The following is a 21,494-nucleotide window of genomic DNA, read 5'->3' on the forward strand; positions in this document are numbered from 1 at the left end:
TCTTGTGTGTCGTGATTTGCCTTTCTTGTCAGCCTAAGCTCAGGAAGGTGTCTGTGAGAACTTCGCTCAGCCCAAGATCCCTTTCCCTTCCCGTCACATCTGTCAGTGCACAAGATTTCTTCGTCTTTCTCGGAAGGTTTCTGAAGCCCCACCCTTTGCCCACGCACGGTGCCAAGGAGACTGTGCCCTGCCTTGACAACAGTTGCTAAGGGGCGGAGACTTCGGCTCGGTTCCCGAGACGGAATACCCAGGAGTCGAGTACTTGGGCGCATGCGGCAACCGTATCTCAGTTCTCGCGAGGTTTCGTCTTCCCGGAAGCGTTGGCGGACATTCCCTGTTGACTGCGTCGCGATGTGTGGCGACTGTGTGGAGAAGGAATATCCCAACCGGGTGAGCGACTGGGCGCTCCCTTATCCCGCGGCCGGCCCCCGAGGTGTCTCATATCCCAGGCTGGCCTTCCCAGAGAGGCCGTACGTGGGGCGGACTCGGCCGCACTGCCGGTCCCGGTGACCAGGTAGCGGTATTTAGGCACACCAGGGATGGCCTGTGGTGGTCGGCACCTCTGGTCCCCGCCCTGGCGGCTGACCTCAGCCGTCGTGGCCGTTCTCTTGAGCTCCAAGGAGCAACAGAGGAACCGCACCACCACCACAACCCCCGTCGACAACCGAGGGACTCCCCCACCCCCACTTCCGGTCTCATCTTCAAGCTCGATTTGATGAAGTACGATTTTCTTACCGAATTCTAGCGCTGGAGGGGACCTCTGTGGTCATCTGTTCTAACACTTTTGCAGATGAAGAAATCGATGCCCAGAGAGGGGAAATCACTTGCCCAAGTTCATATACTAGTTGCATGGATGAGAGCCAGGACTAGAATTTAGGTTTCCTGCCTGTTACTGCCTCCTAAATCTCAGTTACTTTCAGGTTCAGGAGTTTGCAAAGCTTGTCTATTCTCATTCATTCAAGGCATCCTTGTAGAACATTTATATATGTGTAGCTAGATTACTTTGCTAGGCCAGAAAGGGATTATTTCTCCTCTCTTTGAGACAGGATGCCGCTGTTGCCCAGACTGGTCTCAAATTCCCGGGATCAAGTGATCCTCCCGCCTTGGCCTCCGAAAGTGCTGGGATTACTGGCATCAGCCACCGCGTCCGGCTGGATTATTTATTTCAGAGAAGAAATTAAAAGGCAGCTTTGGTGCTGCCTAACAGCTTACAGTTTTGGGGAGAATGTGACTAACAAAAAATGAGTAGCTCAGTTCAGAAATGCTATTCAAGTTTAGGGAAAGGGGAGGGCAATAGAGGATAGTGCTGTTCTCCCCTGAGAAAAGGTGGACATTATCTAAGACTTGAAGGACAGTTCTAATTGGGGTAGAAAAGAAGGTGAGGAGCTGGAGGATGGGGGAAAATTACAGAAGTGGAATTTGTGCATTGATTGGGAAGGAGGGAAAAAGTCTCTGTAGTTCGTTATGTCTTAGTATCTTATGGGTAATACTTAGGCTTCTGAGTAGCATGTATAACAGTATGAATTCTCATATAGTACAACTACTTTGAAAAAACGGGTGAGCCTTATAAAATACAGAAATGACCCAGTGATTCCCATTCTAGAAAAATGCATGTGTATATGCTTCTGAAGACTTTTATAAATACGAGTGTTCATAACAGCATTATTTTTGTAGTAGATTGGAAAAGTAACTGTGATATATTCATTAGAATGGAACACCATTAATGAATGAGGAATGGAAGTGAATGAATTAGAGCAGTAGTTCTCTACCAGGAGTGATTTTTGCCTCTTAGGAGACATTTGGCAATATCCAGAGACATTTTTTGGTTGTCAAAAGAGGAAGTACTACTGACTGCTAATGGGTGATACAAGGGATGCTGCTAAACATCCTGCAATACATGGGACAGCCACCACACCAAAGTATCACTCCCAATGTCAATAGTGTGGAGGTAGAGAAACCCTCAATTATAGCCACGAAAGCAAACTGGAATTACACAGCAGCCTGAAAAGTCTTACAAATAGTGTTGATGAAAGAACACATAAAGTATAATTCAAAAAGAGGCAAACCAAAATATATTATTCAAGGATGTACCTGGGTGGTAAAACTGTAAGGAAAGCACACAATTACTGTTAAGTCGTGATAGTGGTTACTCCTAAGGGATTAGGGTGTGATCAAGAAGGGTCACATGAGAAAAAGTCTTCCGGGGTGTAAGCAGTGTTTTATTTCTTGATTTGGGTGGTGGTTCTACAGATGTACACTTTATAATTATTTCTTGTTCTCTACATTTATGTTTCATGTACTTTACTGTGTACTATTTCATTTTTTTAAAGTTTAAAAGGATATTTATGAAACCAGTAATAAACATGGGCTATTATGAGACCATGAGGGAGAAGTTTGCAGTAGAGAATATTAAAGAGATTAGGTTGGATTCTTTTTTGTTGTTGTTGCTTTTGTTTTTGAGATGGAGTGTTGCTCTGTCGCCCAGGCTGGAGTGCAGTGGCATGATCTCGGCTCACTGCAAGCTCCGCCTCCCGGGTTCATGCCATTCTCCTGCCTCAGCCTCCCGAGTAGCTGGGACTGCAGGTGCCCACCACCATGCCCGGCTAATATTCGGCTAATATTTTTGTATTTTTAGTAGAGACGGGGTTTCGCCTTGTTAGCCAGGATGGTCTCGATCTCCTTACCTCGTGATCCACCTGCCTCGGCCTCCCAAAGTGCTAGGATTACAGGCGTGAGCCACCGTGCCCAGCCTTAGGTTGGATTCTTAAGAGTGGAGTTATTGTAGAACTTAAAAGTCATATTGAGAAGTTTAGAGTTTACATTTTAGACATTGGGCAACCATCAAAATTTTAATAGAGAAATGATTCTGAAATATGTTATTTAGGAAAAAGAATCTTATGGCTGAATGTTGAAATGGTGGGGTAGAGGGTGTGTAAAGACAGAACTCCACAGAGCATTTGAGGAGCCATGGCAACCGTACTGTAGGCATGAGATAATGAAGACCTTATTTCAAAGAAAGAATTAGGTTGGGCACCGTGCTCACACCTGTAATCCCAGCACTTTGGGAGGCCAAGACAGGTGAATCACTTGAGCCCAGGAGTTTGAGACCAGTCTTAAACATGGCAAAACCCTGTCTCTACAAAAAATACAAATAGGCTGGGCAGGGTGGCTCACGCCTGTAATCCCAGCACTTTGGGAGGCCAAGGCTGGCAGATCACCTGAGGTCAGGAGTTCGAGACCAGCTTGGCCAACATGGCGAAACCCCGTCTCTATTAAAAATACAAAAATTAGCTGGTTGTGGTGGCAGGCGCCTGTAATCCCAGCTACTTGGGCGGCTGAGGCAGGAGAATCGCTTGAACCTGGGAGGCAGAGGTTGCAGTGAGCCGAGATCACACCACTGCACTCCACCCTGGGCGACAAGAGCAAAACTCTGTCTCAAAACAAACAAACAAACAAACAAAAAAACACCACAAATATTAGCCAGGCATGGTGGCATGCACCTGTAGTCCTAGCTACTTGGAGGTTGTGGTGGGAGGTTGCAGTGAGCCATGATCGTGCCATTGCACTCCAGCCTGGGCAACAGAGTGAGACCCTGTTTAAAAAAAAAAAAAAAAAAAAAAAGAATTAACAAGATTCAACCAGTTTAATGTAGAAGAGAATAAGGGGAGACCTATACATGATCACATGATCTCAGGGTTTTCAATCTAGGCAACTGGGATGTTGGAAGTATCATTACAGAAATTGGAGGTGTGTGGGAAGAAAAAACGAAATTGGGGACAAATGGTCAAATTGTTATTAATATCATGCTTCACCTGAGGTTGAGAATATCTGAAGGGTCAAGTGAAGATATAAGACTGCAGTTTGGGTACAACTACATAGATAGATGAGTCAGTCAAATACAAGTGTCAAAATAGGATTTGTTCTCTGAGGAAAAAAATGTAGAGAATCAAGGACTGAGCTACAAAGACTAAATTAACTTGAGAAATGAAAATAAAGTATAAGGAAGAATAGTAGAAAAAGGGATTGAGGTGATTGGAAAACCAGGAGAGTGCCTTTCAAAGGTACTTTTCTCTGATTTTATTCTGTTCTAAAATAATTAAAAGACTGTCATGAAGAAGAATTAAACTTTTCTTTGGAATTTTAGAAGGCAGATTTAGAAATAATTAGTGGGTGGATGTTACGGGTCTTAGACTTTGAATCAGAATAAAGAACATTCTGACATTTCAAAATGGAATGAGTAACTCTTAAAGGAATTAAGCTCTCTTCCTATTGTTCAGTAGAGACTAACTGACCATTTGGAATGTCAAGGATCCTTCCAACTCTGGGGTTCTTTGAAGTCATGACCTATTTTTAAGTGCAGTAAGAGCAGAAGCCCACTGCTTTTGCTCAGCTTTGCAGAAGCTTAGCAAAGGGAAGGGTAATAAGAAGATGGTGGGCCGGGCCTGGTGGCTCACATGCGTTATCCTAACACTTTGGGAAGCCGAGGCACAAGAATGGCTTGAACCCAGGAGTTCGAGACCAGCCTGGGCAACAGTGAGACCCCATGCTTACTAAAAATAAAAATTAAAAAACATTAGTCAGGCATGGTGGTGTGTGCTTATAGTTCCACCTACTTGGGAAGAGGCTAAGGCAGGAGGATTCCCTCAACCCAGGAGTTCGAGGCTCCAGTGAGCTAAGATCATACCACTGCACTCCAGCCTGGGCAACAGAGCAAAACCCTGTCTACTTAAAAAAACAAACAAACAAACAAAAAATCATTTGTTGGGAAGCTCTAAGTGTAGCATGAGTAAATAATAGTTAATTATTTATCTTTGATTACATAAAGTTGTTTGGAGTTTTGTCATTTATTTTTACAGACTAGAAATATATAGTACTGAATTCTTAATGGGGCTCTGGCCTACTTGCTTATAATGTTAACACTGAGAATTTGAATTCAAACATAAGTCAAGTTGGAATGAACCATACTAATTTTCTGAACCCAAATGTTTTTTAACTCAACGGCGAACCACATTTTTTTTTTTCCTTCAGAAAAGCATTTAGCAAACCAGTCACAACTAGAACTCTACTACATTTTCTAAAATTACTGAACAGGCACAAAATTGTAATCAAATATTTTTCATATCAAACTGGAAATGAAACATTTCATATATTTTAATTTCAGCTTGAAATTTTGTTAGTAATGCAACAGGAATACAGAAATACATTATTAATCAGTGGGAAAAAATCAGTGTTAGTGATATGTTTAAAATTACATGTTTTGTATTTGTCATTTAAAGCCAAGCTACCAAACTTCATATATTCAAGTTGTTACTTAGTAGATAACATTGAACCAGATTTAATTAAGTGCTGAGTAATATATAATTAGCAAAACAGTTGTATGTAAGAGTGCCTTAAAATGATACTCTGCATCTTAAAATTTATAGTTATAAGTGCCTATATTTAAAAAGTATACTTTTCAATCAATTACCTAACCTTCCACTTAAGACAGTGGAAAAACGGGCCGGGTATGGTGGCTCATGCCTATAATCCCAGGACTTTCGGAGGCCGAGGCTAGCAGATCACTGGAGGTCAGGAGTTTGAGACCAGCTTGGCCAACATGGTGAAACCCTGTCTCTACCAAACAATGCAAAAATTAGCCTGGCATGGTTTTGTGTGCCTGTAGTCCCACCTACTTGGGAGGCTGAGGTGAGACAATCACTTGAACCCAGGAGGCGGAGGTTGCAGTGAGCCAAGATTGTGCCACAGCATTCCAGCCTGGGTGACAGAGTGAGACCCTGTCTCAAAAAAAAAAGAAAAAGAAAAAAAAGACAATGGAAAAAAAAGAGCAAACTAAACCCAGAGCAAGCAGAAGGAAGGAAATAATAAGGCTCAGAGTAGAAAATACTGAGAGAATACAATAGAGAAAATCAATGAAACAAAAAATTGGTTCTTTAATAAAAACTGTAGTTTCCATTTTTAAACATTCCCTGGCAAAATATATACATTAGCTATTAACTTGTATCATCTGAAATAATTTGCTGGAAAAAAAATTGATCCAGTCTTTATCAGAATAATTACAGCTTTCTCATAAGATTTTATAACATACTCTTGTATTAATTATCCTCATAGTTTTCAGCCATTTCTTCTTGCACACTTGTATACCTTTACAAATCCTTAACCAGGATTTATCTGAATCAAATTTTCTAAGGGTACTTAACATGTCAACTTTTTTCCTTTTCTTATTGAAGCTGTTATGGTCTACTGTTATTGTTGTGGAATTGATTTGAATTGCATTCTTTTCCACCTATTATGGGAGCCTGAAAACCTTCCCTGAATAATGTGTGCTTTAGTTTACTTTCCCAAATTTGGATGTTAATAGTCTTGCCTCATCTAATAAAAGAGCTATGCCTCACTGATGAAGGTTACTCTTGCTGCTTTCAAATGACCAGGGCTCTTAAAGAAAGTCCCATCCGTTTCTTATATACTGTACTTGTATTTTGCCATTTGAAGCATTTACTTACCAGACAACAGATATATAGCTGCTTCTCTTCCTTCAGTGTTTTCTTAGAGTCACATTCTGCCTACTTACATGGTCAGATTACAGAGGCTAGGCCACATTGTGCAAGGAACCTGTGTCTGTGGATGCAGTCCAGTTCAGAGTTATATTTATTTGAAATTGGCATTTAGATCTTTTTAAAAACTGTTTTCTTTTCCTTAATTTTTTGGAGTCCTTGGCAGTCAGCTTTTATAGATTCAAGGGAATCCCAATTCAAACTCCAGTAGACTTTTTTATAAAGTATGTAAGCTCATGTTAAAATTTACATGAAACTGAAAAGAACCAAGAATAGCCAGGTTATAGGACATAAACTAACTGATTTAAAGACTTACTATAAAACTATAGTAATCAAGAGAGTTTGATATTAGTGGGAAGGTAGATATATGTATCAAGGGAACAGAATAGTCAAAGCAGACCCACATATATATGGTCATTGACTTTTTTCTAAAAAAGCACCATTGTAATTCAGTAGGGGAAAAGGCAGTCTTCAACAAATCTTGCCAAAACAACTGGAAATCCATATGGAACTAAATAAACCTTGATCCTTACCTCATATATAAAATTATTTCAAAATGGATTATAAACCTAAACCTACAAACTAAAACTATAAAACTTATAGAAAAAAACGTAAGAAACTTTTTGCAACCCTGGGGTAGGCAGAGATGTCTTAGGAGAAAAAAAGTATAAATTATAAAAGAAAAAATGATAAATTGGACTTCATGAAAATCAAAACTTGTTTGCTCATCAGAAGAAACCATCAAAAAAGGCAAATCAATAATGGAGAAAATATATTTGGGAAAAAACCTGTATCTGAGATATATAAAGAACTCTTACAACTCAAACAACCTAACTTTTTGAAAATGGGCGAAAGACTTGAATAGACATTTCATAAAAGAAGATACATGAATAAGCACCATGAAAAGATGCTCAACATCATTAGTCATCAAGGAAACAAAAGTTAAAACTACAATGAGATACCACTTTACATCACTGGAATGGCAAAAATAAAAAGCAATACCTAGTATTGATGTAGATATAGAGCAACTGGAACTCACACATTGCTGGCAGGAATGTAAATTGGAAAACCATTTGGCAGTTTTTTGTAAAGTTAAATATACCATATTTTTACCATATTAGCAATTCCACTTCTACATATTTACCCAAGGGAAAGGAAGACATATGTCCATCCAAGACTTGCACATGAATCTCTATAGCTGCTTTATTCATAATAGCCCCAAATGGAAACAACCCAAATGTCTACCAACAGCTGAATCCTACAGGGAATACTATTTGGCAATGAAAAGCAACAAACTACCAGTACCTAGAACAACAGGGATGATGAACGTAGGCATTATATCAAGCGAGGGAAATTGGATGCGGGAGTGTACTGATTCTGTTTATATAAAATTCTAGAACGTGCAAGACGAGATAGAAATCAGATCAGTGGGTGTCTGGGGTGGGATGGAGGTTAGAGATAGACTGAAAAGCATGAAGGAACTTTTTGGGGTGGATAGAAATGTTTTATACCTTCACTAGGGTAGTGGTTACATGGGTATATACATGGGTTGAAAGTCATTCACCTATGTGTACCCTTACAGTGTATGAATTTTATTGTATGTAAATTGTACCTCAGTAGATTTTATTAAAAAAAAAAAAATCAAAGGCTGGGCGCGGTGGCTTACGCCTGTAATCCCAGCACTTTGGGAGGCCGAGACGGGAAGATCACGAGGTCAGGAGATCGAGACCATCCTGGCTAACATGGTGAAACCCCGTCTCTACTAAAACTACAAAAAATTAGCCGGGCGTGGTGGCGGGCACCTGTAGTCCCAGCTACTTGGGAAGCTGAGGCAGGAGAATGGCATGAACCCGGGAGGCGGAGCTTGCAGTGAGCCAAGAGCGTGCCACTGCACTTCAGCCTGGGCGACAGAGCGAGACTCCATCTCAAAAAAAAAAAAAAAAAAATCGAAGCAAAGCATTTGTTCTTAATAACTGGAAATGTATACTTTAATCCTAAGGGCGCTTTTCCCTTTTAATAGTTAAGGCAGTGCACCTATGATTTAATAACTCTATGTAGTAATGTCTTGATTTCTTCCACTAGAATTAATCTCTTCCTCAATACGTAGAAGGGAGAGATTCCTCAATATATAGAAGGGAGAGATTAATTCTCCACCAGTGTTAATCTCTTCCTCAATACATAGAAGGGAGAGATTAATTCTGGTGCTTGGAATCCAGAAAGACTTCCTAGTGGCATTATTTATGGTGGATCTTAATTTCGCTGATGCTTCTTAAAATTCCTTGAAGGTAGCAACATATTTGGCTCATCTTTGAATCCTCTATTGTGCTTTGCACAATACCAGACACAGATGCACTGGAGAAATGTTGATTTGAGTGATTTTTAATCGCATTATTTAAAAATACTCTTTAAGTGTGTTGCTGAGAAATGGGATTGGACTAGATTATTTATAAAGTGAATTTTAATTATTAACAATTATTAGTAAGCCTTTAGCAAAGACTTCCTTTGGGTTGGGGACGGTGGCTCACAACTGTAATCCCAATACTTGGGAGGCTGAGGTGGGAAGATCGTTTGAGCCCAGGAGTTTGAGACCAGCCTGGGCAACATAGCAAGACCCCATCTCAATTACCAAAAAAAAAGGCTTCCTTTGAGCCAGGAGCATAAGTTATTTAGAATTTCTTTTTTAAAAACTTTTTTTGAAAATTTGTATAGTTTCTTAGTAAAGATGTAAAACCCATTCTCTCTTAAATGCCATTGTGTCAGTCTTATGAGATGAAGAACTTAAGCTTCTCTGCCTAAATCACGTGTATCCTTAAGGACTGACATCTATAGAGCTGAGAGTTTACTTTTGTTTGTTTATTTGTATTATGATCAAGGATCAAAACTATTTGAACAAACAACTAAACATCTATGTAAGATCATCTTTATCATTGACTCAGTTTCTATTTTGATTGAATTTAATTTTAGTTGGTATGCCTCGTTTAATGTTGTTGGTTATTAAATTTTTCTAATTTTCTATTTTCATATTTTATATTAAGGTTTCCTTAAGTTGTTTCTAAATATCTATTTGCAGTTTATCCTCGCTTTTCAACATAGTGGCAGTCCTCAGAGACTTAAGGATCTAACACTGCACTTTAGTTGCTTTTTTTTTTTTTTGTTAACATGAATAACACTTCTTTAGGAAAGCTAGTAATTTCAAAAATTAATTGGTATATGACCTAGAAGTAAATGCTGGCCATTTTTTAGTTTTGTTTTGCCTTTAGAGATTTTAAGTCTATTAATCATCTTCACTAAAGATTTTGAAATGTAAATAAATTAAATTCCTGTTTCTGATATTTTAGGGTAATACCTGCCTGGAGAATGGATCTTTCTTGCTGAACTTTACAGGCTGTGCAGTGTGCAGTAAGCGGGATTTTATGCTGATCACAAACAAATCCTTGAAAGAAGAAGATGGAGAAGAAATAGTTACCTATGATCGTAAGTAGACTTTTTTTTTTAACCTGAGTGTGTTAGCAGATGTCAGCCTTTGGAAGTCGATATGTTACGCAAAATATTCTGAGGCCTATTTCAGTACTGTATTGCGCACATAATTACTAGTTAGGTCTTTAAGAGGAAAATGTCATTAACACCTCATTTATCTGGGATCATCAAACAGTCTATGTAAATGACTTTTGCAGATAACTAAAGCTTACGATTCAGGAACTGAATTCTTGTGTTTATCAAATTATTTTTCAGGGACATATTTTTAAAAGCTTTATGCTGCCTTAACAAGATATACTTTTTATTATTGTTATTATTGTGACCTTAGGGTCATCCATGTGAGTTTTCACTTTCTGCTACAGTATAATACCATGATATCCTCCAACAGCTATTAAAGTGTTTAAGGCTGCTTGTCCCTGTACTAAATGACTTCAGGAATGCAGTGTTTTTTTCAGTCTTGTTTCTGCTCAGAATGTCTAGCTTTTTTTTTCTTCTCCAATCTCAATGTCAGTCTGTTGTTCCTTACTTTTGCTTCTAAATAATAAGCTGCCTTCATATCCTTCTCCTCGTCCTCAATACTAGGAAACCAAATAAACTATGTATAAAAAAATCAATTCTGAGATTAGCACTAAGGATTTCTGTAAGTTAAGTATATGTATACTTCAGTGCCCAATATTGTGAGAAGTATTTAACTGTTCACATTCCCTTTTTACTTGTCTCCTGGTTCTTGGGTACCTTCTAACCACATGAGGAATAAATATATAGGTAATGGTATTTTGACAGAGGAGTTTGAAAAGACACCAAGCCTTTAGAATGGAGTCAGACAATAATAAATGTTCTAAGCTAGAAGAATCTTTTTCTTTCTTTTTAGCATATGTTTTCTTTAAGCTGTATTTCATTCCAGGCAGTAGGGCATAGTGGTTTAAGAGCAAGGGCCCTGGAGCTAGGCTGTTTGGGTTTGAATTCTGGTTCCAATACATCCTGGCTCAGTCCTCTTGCTGGTTACTTAACTGAAGTATGCCATTGTTTCCTTATCTCTAAAAAGGTGGTAATGATACTATCTACCTCATTGGGTTTTTAGAAGATTAAATATTTAAAATAATAAGCACTCAATAAATCATCGTTTTTACTAGATTATTTTGTTACCATTAAATTCACTTTAATGCCCAGCTTTGGTTTTTATTTATGATTGGATATAGTAGCACAGTTTATATTATTCATGATATGAAAGCTTTTACATAGTTAAATAGGCCCAGCTGGGATAGGTGCGGTGGCTCACGCCTATAATCCTAGGACTTTAGGAGGCCCAGGAGGGTGGATCGCTTGAGCCCAGGGGTTCAAGACCAGCCTGGTCAACATAGTGAGACCTCACCTCTACAAAAATTCAAAAAAATTAGCTGACTGTGTTGGCGCATGTCTTGAGCCCCTCCCGGGCTCAAGTTATCCTCCCAGCTACTCAGAAGGCTGATTTGGGAGGATAACTTGAGACTGGGAGGTTGAAGCTGCAGTGAGGCATGATTGTGTCACTGCACTCCAGCCTGGGCAACAGAGTAAGACCCGGCCTTAAAAAAAAAAAAAAAAAAAAAAATTGATCTAGCAAGTTTAAAAATACACTTAAATATCTTTTAACTGATTCTCTTAAAGAACTTTTGTTGGCAATTAATAAAAGCTCAGACTCAGAATTATGTAGTGTTGCTATGTGGCAGATTCTGAATTTTTTAAAAATCAAGGTAGATACTATAGTGGGTTTCCTCCTGTGTTGAATATGACAGACTTAAGATTCTCTTTAAATAATATGCTGAGAATAGAAATTTTAATAGAAGTTTTAAGAAACTCTCAGACTTAATTACATAAGTCTCTCTTTGTTTTAGCAGATTTGTGTAAGAATTGTCATCATGTAATAGCCAGACATGAGTATACATTCAGTATCATGGATGAATTTCAGGTAAATATAAATATGGGTATAAATATAAATGTGGGGAGGTTAGGGGAATAATAAAAGTGCCCTTGAGAATCTAAATACAGTTTTCATAAGTGAAGTGCAAAGTGTTAGCATAAATTAAAGGAGACTATGCCTTTTTTTTTTTTTTTTTTTTTTGAGATGGTGTCTTGCTATGTTGCCCAGGCTGGTCTTGAACTCCTGGGCTCAAGCAGTCCTCCCACCTCGGCCTCCAAAGTGTTGGAATTACAGGCATGCGCCACGGTGCCCAGCCCCATGTCTTTCTTATATCTGTGCAAGTTGAGAGACAGACTTTAGATGTGGGTGGATTTGTGTAAACCTGTCTTCACGAGAATCACAAATCAAAATATGTAGTTTACAAATGATATCTCAGCTCTGCCATTTTTGTTTATAAAGAATAGTAGCACATTCTACCTTCTTATGAGATTACCATTGTGCTTCTTTTTTTCTGCCCAGTTACGTGATTGCACAGTTGTGGGCTTTTAAGTGGTGGCCTGTCCACTGCCACCATACTTGCCTGGCATGGAAATTGTGATAAGGAGGTTTTCTTTGTTTTCCCAAGTTGGCATGTAGAGTTGAACAACTCTGCAGTGTCATTTGTGGTAAGACATTATAATATTATTAAGTAAAATTACAAGCTGTGTGTACCATGGTTGGAGGAGAAACACCGAACCACTGTGAAGCTGGAGATTAAGAGATTTATCATAAGGATTAATACTTACACAATTGTGAGAGCATGTGAAGAATTCTCTGGAAGGTTGGTATAGGCCTGTAGTTGCTGAAGATTCACAGGTCTGATGTTCAGAAAGAAAAGCTGGGCAGTGGGGGAGAGCCAGGGACAAACTGAAACCTATCTCTGTCCCTCACTGCCTGATTTCAAGCCTTCAAGTTGAGTTACTTATTTTGTGTGAACTACATATTTGTCCATAGGATATAAATATCAGGCTAGAGCTTTTAACAGCCAAGAGAATTTTTTCAATTCCCTTCACATTTAGATAGTACTTAATTAGGAAAATAATAATAATCTTCCATAGCAGAATCATAAGATAGTAAAACCTCTCTTATTCCTTATTTTAGCATGGAAGAAAGTGCTTAGTCACCTGTCAGAGTCTGGTCTGATATGTTGTGGTTAATCTAAAATAACATCTTGACTATATTTCTTCAGCATCCAAAAATTATGGCTCAAGAAATGTTTATATGATATGCGTAACTTAGGGCAAAATTGACATCTTAGTGAATGAGTAGTGGCCACATAAGGAGATGAGCATCTCCTGGGCTTAAAGAAACAGTCCTATTCTTTTATGGGAGGAAAGGAGTGCTTATAGCTATTTTCAAGAAGCTCCTGAAACTCATGTGAGTTATGTACAGCTCCTGAATGGATATTGAGGTTGCCTGTTTATGTCCTAACCAAGCCATTGTAAATTAGCTAGACCAAAGTCTAGCTGATTTTTCCTTTATGACTGAATGCAGCCATTTTCAAAGCTGCCCTGGAAATTACTCTGGGACAGGAAGAAGGTAAAGGAAGGTGGCTTGTAGTCACGATGCGAGAAACTATGAAATGGTGGTGAAAATGATTCTTAAACTAGACTCTCTACTCCCAGTCTACTTCTCCCCCAACCCCACCCCCGCCGCCAACTCATACTCCATACTCTACCATCATATTAATTTTCTTAAAATGATGTTTTCAAAGCTGGGCACAGTGGTGTGTGCCTATAGTGTGAGCTACTCAGGAGGGTGAGGCAGGAGAATCTCTTGAGGCCAAGTGTTTGAGTACAGTTTGGGCAACATAGTGAGACCCTGTCTCTACTAAAAAGTAAAAATAAATGATACTTTCGGGTGACCTCATTGGCCTTCCCATAGCGCACCTTTAGCTACAGTACAATATCCAAGCTCCTCATTTCAACGTTCTCACTGGACTGGCCCAGCTTCCCTTCTTTTATTTCCCGCTACTCTTTCGTATGTACACCATACTTAGCATTGTCCCAACTTTACTCTTCCTTCTCTCCTGTTAGAGAGAAAGATTTTTATTTACTCCTCTCTAATGCTACCCCTACTGCATTTCCTCAGGAATCTCATGTTACCGTCTTTCTTTCCAGTGTACTTTGATTCATCCTGTAATCATTTCTTCTTCCTCTTTCTTCTTTACTTGAATAAGTTGTTTGTTTGTTGCAACAAGGTCTTACTCTGCCGCCCAAGATGGAGTGCAGTGGCATGATCACAGCTCACTGCAGCCTTGACCTCCCGGGCTCAGGCGATCCTTCTGCCTCAACCCCTCGAGTAGCTGAGACTACAGGCACTAGCCGCTGTGCATGGCTATTTAAAAATTTTTTGTAGAGATGAGATCTCACTTTGTTGCCCAGGCTGGTCTTGAACCCCTGGGCTCAAACAGTCCTCCTGCTTCGGCCTCCCAAAGTGCTGGGATTACAGATGTGAGCCATTGCCTGGCCACTTGAATAGGTCTTTACCCTATTTTCCTTATTTCCCTATACTCCTCTTAACTACCTACAAAGTGATTTTCATTTTCACTGTGCTAAAACTATTCTCTCATAGGTTTCCTATAATCTAACCACATCCTGTGACTTTGCCTTAGTTCTTTTCTCTCTTACATGGCTTCTGCATCTAGTTTTATTAACTATTGTTGTCTTTTTGAAGCATTTCTGCCCTTGAGGTCCATAGTGCTTGACTTCTTTCCTTTTTAAATCATTTTAACTGCTCCTTTGTGTTTTCTCTCATTTTTCTTTCTTGTTTTCTCGAAGTGATACTCCTCCGCTTTTGTTCTGTGGTCTGGAACCTTCTTTATGCTCTCTCATGTACTGAACACACATGTACTCAGTCTCAGTAGAGACCTATTAGATACCTTTCACATTTCCTTCTCTAGCCTTCATGCCTACACCCCTCATCCCCTCTTTTTTTTCTTTGTTTTGCTTGCTTTTTCTCTGACTCTGGCACCATACCTCATGTCAAGGACCATACCCATTGAAGCCTGAATTACTGCAGCATTCCCCAGACTGCAGTTCTGCACACTGCCATCAAGTTAATCGTCTTAAACATGTCATCCTCCACTCCCCTGCTGACAAACCAAATGCAGTTTCCTTTCCCTTTTACTCTGTAAGCGATGCGCATGCTCTTTTCCATATTGCTGTCCATATTCATGCCTTTTCCTTGATTTGAATTGTCCTTCTCTCTACCTTCAAGCCAACTAAATCTTAGCTCTTTCTACCTGAACTCAAATTCCATCTCCTCTTTGCTCTTCAAGCCTATGCATCTTCTCCCTTTTCTGAACTTTTCTTGTACCTGTGTCAGGCCCTGACTCTAGTGAATAGCCACTTGGGAACTTCTGCCTCAGCCTAATGGCCACAAGAACCCTCCATTCTCAGCTGCCATTACTTACTATCCTTGTCCCCACCCTACCCCAGCCCCTCATCCTATCTTGGCAGTAGTTCAAGGTGGGATTCCCAGCCACCATTGTTGTTTTATATTAAACATCTTATAGGAGATTTAAACATAGTCCAAAGTAGGCAGAATAGTGTACTAATGTACACTACCCATCTTCAAGTTGCTTTATTTATATTTCACCATTCTCACATCCCCCCATAGGATTATTTCGAAGCAAATTCCAAACATGTCACTACCTCTTTAAATATTTCATTAGTCTCTCTGAAAGGTAAGTATTCTGTTTTTAAAACAACCATAATGCCATTATTGAACAAAGTAGGATTTTCTGATGGCAAGACTAGGGGGAAAATGGAGACAGAGGGACAGAGTTTACATGGAAAATACATCATAAATTATTATAGGTATCCTTTATTTAAAAAAAAAAAATCCTCCTAGCAAAAGCCACCCCCCACACACACACCGAAACGTACTGTGTGTTTACTTCAAGAAACAAGACAGAAACTATGAGACTGCTTTCTGTTCCTCTGTGGGCCAGGGAAGGAGAAGACTTGGAGTCAGAATTAACAGGGACTAATAGAGGAAAAGAGTAAAGCTAATATGGAAAAAAGTAAAGCCCTCAGAATAAAAAAAAAAAAAAAAAAAACTGGTCTTACTCAGAGGTAATTCCACCCACTCTGCTCTTCCCTCCAAATCTTTTCCCCTAGGCCCTGCCCAGTTGGAGCCTTTGAGAGTCCCTGTGAATGACTGGGGGAATTATTTTCTCTACTTGGCTGGTTTTGATAAAAGGTGTCCTAATCTCATCATATTCCTGGCAGCACAAGGAGATCTGTTCCTGGCATCCCAAGTTAGAATTCTAGACATATTTTCCCACAGAAGCACTTCTATATATGGTTAGATTCTATGGTACTTGAACAATATAAATTTAAAAGACTTGTGGATTTTCCTGGGAACCTAACCGCCATGTATGACATTACTTCTGTGGGAAATTGCTTTTGAATTCCAAATAATTGACTTGCAATGAAATTTGGGTTCCAGACTGCCTATAAAGATTACAGGTGTAATCAGTCTCACCGATTTAATAATCTTGCCAGATTATGTGTTAGGTTTTTTCCCCCTCCCAAGTTAGATTGCAGATTGTATAAAGTCAGACTTTGTTCTTTCATGTCTGCCAGCACACTGCAGAGCATGTAGGCACTCAGTATAAATTTGTCAATGGCTAGATTGGTTGAAAACTCAAGTATTTGTTTAGCCTCACACATTTTCTCTTTTTGACTCTATTACTTTTTTCCTTCTTCTTTTCCTGTAAAAGGTTGCCATCCAAATAGCAATGCCTGGTGGGTTAAAGCAGTGGAAGTATTCGAGAACAGTAAAAGACCTTGAAGAGGATGTATTTTTATTTTATTTTTAATTCATAAAGCAATCTTTCCACTGCCACAACTAAGCTCCCCTCCTGAACTCACCAGTAGAAGATGGAAAAGGCAGTTGCCTGCTTCTATTTCTTTGTACCACAGTCATTGTTTACCTCTGTGGCCCTCTCTAGTGACTGTCTAAACCTAAGAAACACAAACTGCCTTGACTGATCAATTTCCAGACAGCTAGCAAACTCAGAATCAGGTGTGGAAATTCTAGAAGACTTAACATAGATGTTTGTTTTTGTACAGAGAAAAAGGCTTTTAAACGAAAGGTTTCAAAGAAATATGTCCCTGTAGTTTATGACTGTTAAATATTCTAGAAAGGGAAAGCTATAAGAATAGGACTTTGGGCTGGATGCAGTGGCTCACACCTGTAATCCTGTCACTTTGGGAGGCCAAGGCGGGAGGATCACTTGAGCATAGGAGTTTGAGGCCACCCTGGGCAACATAGTGAGACCCCATCTCTACAAAAAATTTAAAAATTAGCCAGGCGATGCCAAGTGCTTGTAATCTCAGTTACTTGGGGGTCTGAGGTGGGATGATGACTTGAGCACAGGAGATCAAGGCTGCAGTGAACCATCATTGCGCCACTGCACTCCAATCTGGGCAACACAGTGAGACCATGTCTAAAAAAAAAATGAAAAAGAACCTTGCCCTAAGGGTTTTTGCCTAAAACAAAATCTCCTCTGTTACCAATCTGGGCATTTATTAAGCCTAGGAAACAAACTTCTTAAATGGATCAAATTCCCAGACAACTAGCCATCTGAAAATGAGGCAGGACATACTAGTGAATTTAACATAATTGTTTATTTTCCTGGGGTAGATAAAAATAGCTTTTTCAGTTTGGGAATTTTCTTCTTTCAAAAAATATTTCTGTTGTGTATTAGTGTTAAATATCCTAGAAAGGAACAGCTGTAAGAATAGGAATTTGTCCATAGGGACCCACACTCAAATTGCTTCATTACTTTAAATAGCAGCACTAAGCTAAATATATGTGCTTTCTGAGAAATAGCCATGTATTTCCAAGATGACATTTATGTATCAATTTATATAAACAACAGGCTCTGGAATATACAGAATAAGCCTAAGACATTGCTGATACATATTGAAGAAATTGATCCAGTGTACAGAAAGAATATTCATGACAATTTGTAGAGAACATCTTAACTAGAGTAAGTTATAAAGCATCTTTTTCCCTGTTCCTCGAGGTAATTATGCACTTTATCTTGTTCTAGGAGTATACCATGCTGTGTCTGTTATGTGGCAAAGCCGAAGATACTATCAGTATTCTCCCTGATGACCCCCGACAAATGACTCTCTTATTCTAAGGATCCTTCTACAGATCTGTTATAACGATATTGGGTTGGTTTACAATACAGCAAGCCTGATGGTTTGTCTTATTTCATTCATACTGAAAATTCTTTGCATATTTTTTTTCTGCTTAGACTTACTTATTCTTTGAGGAAAAAAAGTAGTGTAGGAGATCATTGTTCTCTAGAGCTGAGCTCTTCCGCTAAAGTTCGAAGTTCACATCAGTGTAGCCAGAGTGAAGCATCTTTGTTAGCAGTTATGTGGTCAGAAAACAACTAGAATGGGAGCACACCTGGGGCCCAGATTTTGGTTTCTGATAAAAGGAACCAGGGCTCCTCGGAAAATCAGCTGATTCTAGAACTGGGGTATGAACTATACAAGATGAGCCTAGAGTATCTTGTGCCACAGGAAAATGAAGTACTGAAATTAAAAAAAAAATCACAGTCATTGGGAGTATATCAGTATGATCGAACTGAAGGATCTCTGAAAGGCCAGAGCTGGAGCAATTTGAGTAACAAAATTAATAAAGTAGTACTGGGTTATAACCCAAACTATATAATAAATATTTACAAGCCCAAACTAATATAAATGATTGAAGGGGAACAAATCTCTTGTGCAGAAGAACTTAAATAATTTATGTAGATACTCCCCACTTAGTGGGCTCCGCATAGTGACTTCCTTGCAGAGTATACTATGGAAAGGGGGGAAAAGAGTAACTTTACAGTGGAGAAATCTGACAGACACCAGCTCAGCCAGGTGATTGAGGTTAATGTCATCCATGATAAGCCCTTTTGATAGCATGTATCCTTGATAGCATCACATCATACAGAATGTGATAAGAATGGCACTTTACCTGTGTGGTCCTCCTCCCCAAAACTCAGAACCCAAGTCTGATCAGGAGAAAAACATCACACAAATTCCAATTGAGGAGCATTCTTTAAAATACCTAACCAGTACTTCTCAAAACTATCAAGGCCATCAAAAACAAGGAAAATCTGAGACATGGTCACAGCCAAGAGGAGCCTGAGAAGGCATGACTGCTAGATGTAATGTGGTATCCTACATGGAATTACATACCACGAAAAAAAAAAAAAGATCATTTGGTAGAAACTAGGGAAATCTGAATACAGTGTGGACTTTAGTTAATATAAATGAGAAAATGGTTTCATTTGCTTTAAAGGGATCTTAGAATATCTTACTTTGCCTAGTTTCATGAGCACTGGCTAGGAGGTTATAAACTCTGGCATTTAGGCCTGTCTGCCATTTAGTAGCAGTATAGTCATTAAGCAAAGCATTACTCTGGACTTTATTGTCCTGTTTCTATCATATTGGACTAATAAAAATTGATATAATGCATTCATCACAGTATTGTTAGGAGATTTAAATGAATTAGTGAATGTAAGGTACTTTAGAAAGTATATAAAGTACTAGATACAATGAGGTGGCTTCAATTAGTGCTCATTCTGAGACCTAAATTTAAAGGGTCAGGCATTAGAAACAAAAGTGTTTCTTCATATCTAGGAGATTTGGAAATTCTGAACTAAGGCCTTATAAAAACAAGAAATGAGCAAAGTGTTCATTGTAGATACCAGGGAAAAGCTTTGTTGAATAACAGTAATAATAATAATATCTGAGCTTTATTAAGTACTTACTATGTGCTAAGAGCTTTTTAAGCACTTATTTAATCCTCATTAACAAATTCATAAGGTAGGTGCTATTGATAGTTTAGCCATAACCAGATATGGCTTGTTATTTGTAAGTTATCATGAAGAGGTTTATGTTCACTGTTCTTTATTTCAATGCAGCACTTTTGGAGCCAACAAAAACTCAGGCACAAAGAAGTTAAATAACTTGCCGGGTGTGGTGGCTCACGCCTGTAATCCCAGCACTTTGGGAGGCCAAGGCAGGCAGATCACCTGAGGTCAGGAGTTTGAGACCAGCCTGGCCAACATGGTGTAACCTTGTCTTTACTAAAAATACAAATACAAAAATTAGCCAGGGGTGGTGGTGTGCACCTGCAGTCTCAGCAACATGGGAGGCTGAACAGGAGAATCGCTCGAACCCGCAACAGGGAGGTTGCGATGAGCCAAGGTCATGCCACTGCACTCCAGCCTGGAAGACAGAGCAAGACTCCATCTCAAAAACAAAAAACAAAACAAAACAACAACAAAAAAAGAAGTTAAATAACTTGTTTAAGGTCACACAGCTAGTGCAGTTACCCCTCTCAGTAATAATGTTTGGCAAATATGAAATACAAGGATCTGGCAAGGTTAGGAAGAGGTTAAGAATATCAGTGACAGTACTCTGAGGCATCTGGGCATGTCAGATGAAGATTTATTATTCAGAAAAGTTAAGTCAGCTGTTGTAGGGATCAGTTGTTTTATTCCTGGAAAATGTTTTTCATTTTGCTGCAAATCTATATCTGACCTGCTGAGGAAATCGTTTGGTGAAATGAATCCAGAAAGCAGAGAAAATGCTTCATTACTTTAAATAGCAGCATTAAGCCCATTATAGCCTCTGAATTTTCCCTTCCTTGAGTTTGCTAATGCTTCCAACTTAGTCATTTGAAGCCCAAGAGTCTTAATTTTATATGCCCTGCCAATGTCCTCATCTATTGCAGAATCTATAGTTATCTATTTGTTTTGGACTATATGTTACAAAAATTTAAAACATAAGATCCTCTCTCTATATTTCATTATTGGTAAACCAACGTTGTGCTGTGTTTTGTGATATTTTATCATTTTCTAGATTCTTATGTGGATCTAATAAAGACCACTTGAACCCAGTTTCACAGAATCCTTGTTTTTCTGTTCAAATTAGGAATTAGGCAAAACATGGCTTAGCTTTTTACTTCCCTTCCTGAGATACAAGAAGGAAGAGAAATCACCTTTGGGGATAATTGGAAACGTGGGCTTATCTTGGCACCTCCTTTTTCTGTAATCATTCTGTGATGTACAGGTCTGGCTAGTCAGTTCCTGAAGTTAAAAGCTCAGCCAGTATTTGTTGTTTTGTTTGATCTAGCTCTTTCTCACATGGTTTTAGGTTCTCCCAATACTAATTTAATTGACATGAGATAGCTTGGGCACAACCAGATATGGCTTGTTATTTGTAAGTTACCATGAAGATGTTTATGTTCACTGTCCTTTATTTCAGTGTATCAAAAGTCCTTTCAGTTTCATTCTTTCATGTTGTGAGCAGGGCTAGTTATTTGAGGCGCTCAATTTAAAAATGTATGTTTTTTTTACTGTAGTACAAGACTGTTATAAGATACAGTATAGTTGGATAGAAAAGGAATTAAAAGATCTGGGTCTAGAATTAGCTTTGTCACCTGCTAATGATGGGACACTGGGCAAGTCACTTATCCTGTCTGTACCTCAGTGTCTTCAG

At 39.0% G+C, this 21,494-nt stretch overlaps 1 protein-coding gene across 3 annotated transcripts; it reads left to right on the forward strand.

The window, feature by feature from the left end:
• The first annotated feature begins 223 nt into the window (after positions 1–223).
• CHURC1 (churchill domain containing 1) lies at positions 224–20,892 on the forward strand. 3 transcript variants are annotated; one of them, XM_054449917.2, is made up of 4 exons: positions 224–390; positions 9,890–10,025; positions 11,900–11,973; positions 18,032–20,892. In XM_054449917.2, exons 1-4 carry the CDS (start codon positions 271–273, stop codon positions 18,122–18,124), a joined length of 423 nt encoding a protein of 140 aa, XP_054305892.1. In that variant the 5' UTR covers positions 224–270; the 3' UTR covers positions 18,125–20,892. The 3 variants fall into 3 exon arrangements, with proteins under 3 accessions (XP_054305892.1, XP_054305893.1, XP_054305895.1); XM_054449918.2 differs by having other exon boundaries at positions 11,903–11,973; XM_054449920.2 differs by lacking the exon at positions 11,900–11,973 and having other exon boundaries at positions 264–390; positions 18,032–18,214.
• Positions 20,893–21,494: the final 602 nt, after the last annotated feature.

This window comes from Pongo pygmaeus, chromosome 15 (assembly GCF_028885625.2).
Source record: "Pongo pygmaeus isolate AG05252 chromosome 15, NHGRI_mPonPyg2-v2.0_pri, whole genome shotgun sequence".
Classification (NCBI taxonomy): domain Eukaryota; kingdom Metazoa; phylum Chordata; class Mammalia; order Primates; family Hominidae; genus Pongo; species Pongo pygmaeus.

What these genes read in the sequence shown, in the direction of transcription:
- CHURC1 (XM_054449917.2), top strand. Translation starts at nt 271, where the DNA reads ATGCGGCAACCGTATCTCAGTTCTCGCGAGGTTTCGTCTTCCCGGAAG. An exon ending in AGAAGGAATATCCCAACCGG is followed by an intron (nt 391 to 9,889) that starts GTGAGCGACTGG and finishes CTGATATTTTAG; the next exon opens with GGTAATACCTGCCTGGAGAA. An exon ending in AGAAATAGTTACCTATGATC is followed by an intron (nt 10,026 to 11,899) that starts GTAAGTAGACTT and finishes TCTTTGTTTTAG; the next exon opens with CAGATTTGTGTAAGAATTGT.